This window comes from Corapipo altera, unplaced genomic scaffold, assembly GCF_003945725.1.
Source record: "Corapipo altera isolate COAL_440 unplaced genomic scaffold, ASM394572v1 61305, whole genome shotgun sequence".
NCBI lineage: Eukaryota > Metazoa > Chordata > Aves > Passeriformes > Pipridae > Corapipo > Corapipo altera.
In genome coordinates this window covers 1,830,143-1,839,784 of record NW_020884909.1, presented here as the reverse complement: position 1 = coordinate 1,839,784, position 9,642 = coordinate 1,830,143, and the positions used below count along the sequence as shown (strand labels likewise).

General features: G+C 44.0%; 1 protein-coding gene across 1 annotated transcript in view; it reads right to left on the bottom strand.

Annotated features, from left to right (window-relative positions):
* Positions 1-443: 443 nt before the first annotated feature.
* Positions 444-9,642, bottom strand: part of LOC113951696 (transcription factor jun-D-like) — a 14,347-nt gene continuing 5,148 nt past the window's right edge. Inside the window, exons 2-3 of the mRNA XM_027652990.1 lie at positions 8,730-9,632; positions 444-2,608 (exon numbers count right to left, since the gene is read on the bottom strand). Of these exons, the coding sequence (XP_027508791.1) occupies positions 8,787-9,632 (846 nt within the window). The 3' untranslated portion in view covers positions 444-2,608; positions 8,730-8,786. The remainder of the gene's footprint in view (positions 2,609-8,729; positions 9,633-9,642) is intronic.

Below are 9,642 nucleotides of genomic sequence, written 5' to 3'. Positions count from 1 at the left end.
GCCTGAATATCTAATCTGTTACATTCGGAGGAATGCTCAAGGGGCTTGCAAGAACTTGTTTTGCTACACGTTGAGCAACACCACATGGCAAAGCCTTGAAATTAGAGCAAATGCTTGAAGACAGGGCGTAGCTGCCTTTTGGAGCTCGTCCTTCACGGGCCGCATTTTATTAGAGAGCAGAGCTTTGCATCATCAGTCAGCATTCAGACCTGGGCTTTACTTGATGACATTTCAGCATGGTGGTTGCTATGGCTTTAAACAAATAAGGCTAAGTGTGAAATCACCAGTCGCCAGGCTAAACAGGGAGGGGCACAGTTTCCAAAGAAGATAAGTAACTTAAGCTCTAATAACTAAACAAAGTAACTTAAAAAGCGTTCTGAAGAGCAAGCTTAATTATCTGACACTTAAACATACAATAAGTATTACCATTATATACTGTTTCAGAGATAAATACTATTTCTTCCTTGGATTCCTTTTTTTTTTTTCCTTACTGTTGTTGATTCCTCCAACTAGCATATCTAACTATTATCAATAGGGAAAGGAATAAAAAAGTAAACTTTGACATTTTTGGCCTGCTGGGAAAGTGATATCATACCACAAAAATACCACAGACATATCAGCTTGTGCTGTGATTTCACTAGGGTGTACACAAAGACTTTCAAAAATCACAAAGATTTACAATACTATTCTAGTAACTGGCAGAAAATGGTTTGGACTGGTAATGACACTTAGGCTGTATTTTAGGAATTCTCAGTTCTGAAGGTGTCATCTAGCAGACTTGTAAAAAGGTGTCCTAGCTACTAATGGCATAGCTTATGTGACATATTATATACAACAAGAATATTTAATTTCCCAATTATTGGTTAGCATTTTCTCACTATTTCTGTCACCCTACCAATAAGAATATTAAAAGACAGAATGGTAAGAGTTGGAAAAAAACAAGAGTTCAACCTCTGAACAAGAGTTCAACCTGCTCATGAAGAAGGGTAGATTTTATTTCAGTATCTTCTACTGCTATCTTTCCATAGCAGTTACTAGGGAAAAAGGAGGGTATCCTAAACACATTCTCTGGAACAGTGCACTAACTTTATTCTATGCCACCTCATTACTTGTGTCCTTCATTACAAGAAAATCAGGAAATTTATGAAAGAGAGGTGTGGGAAAGATTGTCAAGCTCAATGTGTTATCTTTCAAACTGCTCAGCATGTACCAGAAGTCATTTATTTATTTATTTATTTATTTATTTTTAAGACTGTTAATTTTTAAAGGTCAATTTTCCGTATGAGGCAGGAGGGACACACATCCCTCAGGGCAGCAGGACACTTTCTGAAGAGTACAAGAAAATGATACCAAACAGCTCCTCAGAGTTCAAGTTACTGGTCATGATTTTGTAAGTTCAGTCCACTGTCTAAGAAGAAGGATACAGTGAGAAACCTGACTGTTTACAGCCTCAGCTTTTTCCATCTATCACAGAAGTAACACCACAATTGCACAGTTGCCACTGAATGTAATGGAACAGTTGCAAGAGATGCTTCAAGGTACTAAGCAGAAAGGTTTTAAAATTTATTTAAAAAGATTTTGAGGGAAGAGTAAAGTAGGACTTAATCTAGAAAAAGTAACTGAATTTGCAAAACCAAAACAAACAGACTGCAACCAAAGACTATTTTTTTTTTCCCTTGGGATGGGATGGAGGGTCTGTTACTGATCTCCAGTGACACAGCTCTCCGGACTGTATGGACCTTATTTAGGTGGCTTACAATTCCACCCATAACTAGGTCTTAACCAGTAAGTAACAGTAGTAGTAAATCTTATCAGCAGTGTGCTAAATATCAGAATCCAGCAGTGTATTAGTGCACAGTGAACTGGTCATATCTATTATCTCCATGTTAGCAAGGCTTCATACCCAACCATCACTTCAAAGCATTCCTACAGAAACTATAATTCTTTCAGAAAAGCCATTTAGCCACAATATATACTCCTTAAACTATTGCAGACTATGTTTGTTACTAGTACTAGAAACTCAGAGCAAAACCCAATTTACAGCTAGCTACACTACGGATACAGACTTTTTGATAGTGCACAAAAAAGCAAATGGCAGATAGGTAATTTTTCAGGGCGACTCCCTTACAAACGTTATTTATAATAACCATCCCTTCACTTTACAGTAAACTACTACACACAAACTGCAGCACTTCAGAAAACATTAAGGCTAAATGTGACTTCAAAATTGTCTTCTTGTGTTAACTTAGCATTGCAAGATTTGACAGTCCTCTGATATGACTGGAAATCTAAAAAAAAATCACATTGTAATCACAGACAGAAATGCAGCTTAGTTTTCTTCTGGAACAACTTGACCACAACAAAAGAATATGAAAAACCCCATCGTGTACTGCTGCAGCTAAGGAAAATCACAGTTCCTTTATGTGGCCATGCCCTTCTCTATGCATGCTGGTATCCATGCACAACGTCTTGACATGTGTTTGCAGGTGTCTGTGTGCTTCAGAAGAATTAGTTCATAAAGGTTGGATTTGCTGTTTCTTCAGTTAGTCCTCACTGACTTGAGAGGATACCACCCAAAGCAGAACTCCAGCACAAGAACTCATGTCCCCTGCAGACACAAGACCAAGATTCAGTGTTTTTACATCAGTATAACACTTTTGTCAAGACAACTCAACCAAAAGTTGCATTGATGTGAAGACACAGATTCTAGACCGGCTTCCTTCCTCTCCCCACCACTGTTTCCTCACCAGGGCCTTGCAAATGCAACTAGAGCAAGGCATCCTGATTGACCCATATGCAGCCAACTGTTTCAACATCCAAGCAGAGATCCGGTTTGTGACTATAGTCAAACTTTCAGGTATGCAATAGTTTAGGACAATGTGCTTCCAGACTTAAGCAAGCAGCAAGGATCAATGCCTGCAGCAAGGCAAGGGGATGGAGTCTCTGAAAGTTGCTCTTGTTATGAATTATGTCTATACATTTCTAGACCCTTTTAGCAACACGCAGACAAGAGCAGCAGGGTCTCCACTGTGCACTCACTGTTGTAGTGTTTCTCAGAAACCTACATTTAGCTTGTCACACATGACCACTTCGTGGAGAAGTTGCTTCTGTCCCGCCTCCAAGTTACTGAGTCGTTATGAGGAGAGAAGTTTCACAGCACAAACAGCTGCAAGCCACTTCATGGGATAAAAAGAGACAGATCTTTGAAACAGTGGACAGGAGTAATTACAAATTACTGCAGCCTCTTGTCTCCCATAATGTACCATGATGGCCTGAGTCTCCATATATTCAGATTTAATTCATCAACACCTTCACAGTAAAGTTGCACCATGTGCAGCAAGATTAACAAGTTTCCTACAAACTTTAGATTCTGCACTTTGTCACAGGAACATTTATCATACTGTCAGGTACAGTAAACCCTGCAACCCCACAGCAAGTGACTGTGGCATGAGAAGGATCAGTTAACGTTTGCATGATTATTATGCACTGTGAAAGCTTTCTGTCCAAGACTTTTTCTGCTGATAAAGGTCTTGCCAAATGTTGAAAAAGGTGAATTACTGACAGATTTTACTGTCTAACTCTGCTGGACTATGTGCAGTCACTGCACACAGCACTGATCAAAAGAAGCAACTAACGAGTGTCAAAACAGACTGAGAACTCTTCAAAGCTCATTCTTACAGTAAAACTTCAAACAAAATACTGGAAAAATGGAAGTGGTTTTCTACAAATCAAATATGTAAAAGGATATGTCATACTCCAGTTTGTCTACTTGCTAAACATAGACACTTGGAGAATCAAGTAAGGAAAGGGCAAAATTATCCAGCAGCAGCTACAGCTGCACATATGAATAAACAAAAATGTAACGCATCGCTTTTTCTTTTTTAACTTGCACTCCAGAAGCAGGACACATAAAATGTGTTGAAGAATGACTTATGAAAAATGAAGAATTAGATGTTTTGGTTTTTTTCTTGCATATTAATCTCAGATACAGAAATCTTTTCTCTAAGAAGCTGCTAGATTCCAATAGCCAAGACTCTGGTAATGGCAGCCAAGACACTATTTTCAGCACTACTAGTAATTCAGACGTAGCATATATCTGTACTTCAACACCATCAAACAATACCATACAGTACTCTGTAAAGCATCAACGAGCTATATAACTGATTGAAAATTAGTTGCCAAATGAATTTCCACTTTAGGAGCTGCAAACAGCAGAATGCCTCAGGGTTTAACTTGGGGAGACCATTCCTTTGTCAAAGGTGAAACAGACACAGTCAATCAGATATTTAAATGAACGAAGAATGCCTAATGACTATTCCTTCAGTAAAGGTATAAATACAAACCAAGACAATGCAGAATTGTGGTAAGGTCAGCAGTGACTACTGACATGCAGTGAAGAGTTCAAATCTGTAGAGATATTTAGATCTTGTAAGATCATCAACGGCTCATGACAGAAATCATCGCTATCACCACCAGAATCACTCCTCTCCATGCTCAGGACTTATCACCCCCAAACATCTACGCTTTTCAAAGTGTGCAAAGTACTTGTGTTTTGGGAATTGGTCTCTAAGCATGCCAAATGGGCTTGACCTGGAGCCACAGTGAAAGTTGTAAGAACCCCTCGCTGATGACCCGGACCTATCCGGAGACCTTGTGATACTGACAGACTTCACTACCTGTTCTGTGCTGTAGACCAAACCAACCACGTTTCTTAGCAATGCCATCACTTGAGGCAGTCCTAGCAGAGTACCTTCCTTGCACTCACAGCAAGCGGGGGCATATCTGACAGGAGCTCCACCCTCTGCCCAAGGAAGGGGTCAACAAGACTTCCCTTACCAAAACCATTCCTCCTTCTCCTCCTACTCCCCAAGACAGAAAAGATCTGATAACAATTCAAATGAATGAAAGCCATATATAAATCAAAGCTACTTTGCTGTAGCACCTAAATAAGAAGGCACTTTGCATCTAAACCAAGACATCAGCTAGCGAGATGTGCACAGAAGCAAGCATCCACCACCCAACACAGACAAAGGAACAGACTGCGAAATCTCCAGAGCACAGATTACACCTAGGGCAAAGAAACAAAGAGGGGTGTTTGTTTGTTATGGGTCCACATCTGGAATGCAAAACCGGATCAGAAGGGCATCGGGGTAGCCTGCAAATCAAGTCATGCAGCGAGAACCTTCTCAAGGACAAGCGAGTTGTGTGCACAAGTATAACAAAGCATGGTACTTTTGAAGGATGAAGAAAAATGCTAAAAAGTGCTAAGATTACAGTGAACATAAAGTGTTTTGTTTTGGGGTTTGTTTGTGAGGATTGTTAGGGCCTTTTTTTTTTTTTTTCCCTTCACAGTGACACAGAGCCAACTTGCTGCCAGTTACTGAAAATGAGCTACATGGATAGAAATCATATAAACAGTCTCAAAATTTTTTTACCCGGTATCTATCTTTTAGCATCTCACAGTGACCAAAGTTTTAGGCAGAAAATCAAAACCTACAAGAAATAGACATTCAGCCATGAACTGAAGAAAAAAGGCAGACAAAATAGAGAAGCCATATTGAAAAATTTAGGAACACTGCAGAGCCAGAAGTCTGAGCACTGACACATTTTAGAAGACAAGAACAATCAAGTATGACAGCTGCAGCAATTAAGCACTCCTGAGTCTTTTTATATTGGTTTAAACTGTTAGGTGCTTAGGTTTTCCACTCGAATATCTGCTATAGATAAAGCAACCTTTAGCAGAATCAATAGGGAAAAACAACCAACCACCCCAACACTATTCTCAAATTTTCGTCATGTCAGTGTTAGATCCTCTGTCTTAGCCTAAATACCAGATAAAAGAAGGCATTTATGAAGGTAACCTGTCACTCTAAAGAACACATTTTTTTTCCTTTTGGCCACTCTACTACCAGAATAGTAAACTCTGGCACAGAGCTAGAGCTGCAGGCCACACTAGTAGCCTCTCATCAGCCATCAGGGTAACAGGGCAGCCCTGTCAGCACTTCTACCACCTAACAGATGTCAGCTAGAACACAGAGCAGGCTAGCGAAGAAGCCACCACACGAGACCTTTGGGAGGCTGAGCGTGAGACTGCTCTTGCAGAAAGTTCAAACGGGAGCGAGGTAATGTGGGGTGGTTTCCAGCTTAAACACTACCATGCTGAGAAGGGGGAGCTCTTTACAACCCTCCTAGACTACAGCCCATTATAGCCCTGCCCGTGAGTGGGAATTGCAGTGATTTCTTGTGTCTCATGGATCCCCCACTTCCGCTTGCATATTGCTAATTTATTATGACCAGAGATGATAAAATAAGTAAAGAACAAGTACTGCACGGCTGCATTTGTCCTGTGTGCTACCACAAGAGCTTTTACCTAGCCCTGCACTCATTTACAAATACAAGGACCAAAACAGCAGTGTAACTTTTTACGATTTTTTCCAGGATTCCTTAAAAAAATCCACACCTTGCTACATCTACAGTAAAGCATCTCACATCTCCCAGGCAGCATTACCTCTCTCACTAGGGAAAGCATGTTAAGGGTGGGGGAAAAGAAAAATCTTTATCAGTTTCTCCAGTCTTGCAGCATCTTTGCAGACGGAGGGTGAGGACTAACAGAAAGTAAAAATTGTATTTTTTGCCCCGTTATTATATAACAGGAAGTGCTACAGATTGCATGCTGTATGGTTCAGGATGCCCTTAAGAAGTCTTTAAACCTGTGCTAAGATCAAAATATTGTTTTATCTGCTCATTAGTAACTCTAACAGCAGAAGGTACACTTACAGGCATCACTTCAACCACCGAAAAAGGCTCTGGTGACATGATTAAACAGTTATACAATGATTAATATGGCTTCTACCTAATTTGCATATGCATTAAGAAAAGAAATATCCTCAGAGCATCTCAGCTACAACAACACAATTACTATGCATTGTCATGTCATTTCACACGTGCCACGAACGACTATGCACTAAGAGGAAAAGCTCATACACTCGATTGCTGCAGCTCAAATTTCTGAACAGATAGCACTCACGTATCCCCGATAAAAGCATGAAAAAATGTGAGTCTATCCCTCTCTTCTTGAATTTCAAATCATCAAGTGTAGCCTTCCGAAGAAGTTAAGAGGTGTTTACCAGCTCCTGAGTGGCTTTAAGGGATCTGAGCAATTGCTGTACACATAAAGATGTCTATGCCCCCCTGGCTCCTCACACAATTCCCCATTTTCACCAGCTGGCACAGACACATATCCCCACGTAAGATTTGCCTCCGAGTTAAAAGCAGAGTTTTCAAGCACAGTTTCAACGAGGGGAGAGGGCCCCGCGCTGCAGCTGGATCTGCTCAGGAGAAGCCCTGCCCTCCCCCAGCGGCGGGGCCAGCCCGCGGCCTCTGCACCGAGGGGCTTCTGGTGGGGGTGACCGTCACACTCCGACAGACCCTTCCCACTGCACCACGCCTGTACAGGGCTCGGCAGCGCTGCGGTAGCGGCTATGCTCAAAATAAAAAGGTGCAGCAGAAGCAAGGTAGGCAGTGGTACCGAGCAAGGGACCTAAAGCTTTCAAAAACTTATTGAGGATTATGTCTAATCAGAGGAAACAGTTCCTTTGCTATACTCTCCTACTAGTAAATTCTTGACAAAGAAATAAATCACACCAATTCTTGCCAACCAGAAAAACATTTCACATTCTAGTGCTCTTTCTGTCTCTAGAGTATTGCAGAAAGTTTCTTTAGAACAAAGTAGACCAAGAAGCAAGATACACAGATTTCTACTGAAAAATAAATCTACTTCTCCATAATATTTCTGTGATTTATTCAAACAGAATACAATGGAATTATCACCTTTACAGCTAACCCACCCCAAACCTGAGCCCTTTTCCGTATAGCACTGAATGGTTACTATACTGATTAAAGAGCAAACACTACTGGAATGTACACAGTGAAGGGAAAAAAAAGTAAAGCTCTTTTTGCCAAAGTAACCATTTTCTCTACTAACGTGTTATCTAGAAAAATAAGGTCTAGGCAACGTCCAAAAGTGTTCAAGTTTCAATAAATAACTATCAATGCCCCAAGTTTTCACTGGCAGAAGAAATATGGAGCATACAGTTTAGAAAAGTATTTTCGTATGACTGAGTCAGCAATGCATTTCATCCTGCTTAAGATTTACAACAAAAATCACTTCCCTCCAGGGTTCGATTTTAAAATCAAAGCCATGTAGGTGCAAGAGCACCCACACAGCTGTCTTAACTCTCAATGGCAAATTAAAGCTCTAGAGAAAGACAGTATTTTAAAAAAAGTTCTTTATCAATACCAAGAAAATATACATAGCCATATTATGTTTTAAATATATATATACACACGCACATCTTTTCAAAAGGTATGATTCTGGCTATTTTTTTTAAGTTTGAAAAGCTTATCCATTGCTATACAGTTCAGTAAGGTGTATTAGGAAACACACGTTTTATATCCCCCATGAAAATAAAGTTGAATCTTTCTGTAAACAGTAATTTTCTTATTTTCCGAAATCTCTACAGACCTCAAGTACTTCACTGAAAAATAACCACCTGCCCCAGAACCACCCACGGAGACCCTCGCTGCTGAATGCGACATCTACAGATCTCGGGAAACGCTTAGCAACACCCGGCTCCCGCAAAAACGCCTTCTCCGGGCGCAAATAAATAATAATAATTAATAATAATAATAAAAATAATAATAGCAGAAGGGCGGCGGCGGGCGCGCACCTTGGCCCCGCGGTGCCCCCGGGCGGGATGGGGCCGGGGCCGGCGGGGTGTCCCTCCTCAGCAGGCGCTGGTCTCCGGCGCGGCGACGGCCGCCTCGGGGGGAGCCTCCCTGGGCTGGGCGGCGGCATGAGGAGGAGGATGCCCGGCAGCGTTGATGTGGCAGCCCGAGGAGAGGTGGCTGCGGACGCGGCCCTGCAGCTGGGTGACCTGGGCGCGGAGGAGGTTGGCGGTGGCGGCCAGCTCGGCGTTCTGCCCCTTGAGCGCCTTCACCTTCTCCTCCAGCCGGGCGATGCGCTCCAGCTTCCGCCGGCGGCACTTGGAGGCGGCGATGCGGTTCCGCAGCCGCTTGCGCTCTGCTTTCAGCCGCTCCTGGCTCTCCGCGTCCAGCGGCGACAGCGACGGCGGCGTCGGCGCGCTGCTACCGCCCTCCCCGCCCGCCGACGGCGGCACCTCGGGCACCGTCTGCGGCTCCTCCAGGGACCGCGCCGGCGGCAGCCGCCCGCTCCCCAGACCCGCCGCGCCGAAGGCCAGGCCCGGCGGCGGCGGCGGGGCGGAGGCGGCGGGGTAGGCGCTGCCCGAGGGGCTCAGCGGCCCCGCGGGGTTGAAGCCGCTCAAGTTGGTGTAGACGGCCGGAGGGTCGGCGGCGGCAGCGGCGGGGGGTCCCGGCGGCCCCGGGCGGGCGGTGCAGCAGGGTCCCGGCGCGGAGAGCGGTGGCGGCGGCGGCGCCAGGAGCTGGTTCTGCTTGTGCAGGTCGGCCAGGGCCTTGACGAAGCCGTCGGCGAAACCCTCCTGCTCCTGCGTCACCGGCTGCCGGTAGAGGAACGGCCCCGCCGCCGCCGCCCCGCCGCTCCCCGCCCCGGGCGCCGCTGGCCCCGGGCTGCCCGCGCCCAGGCCCGCGCCCCCCTGGATCAGC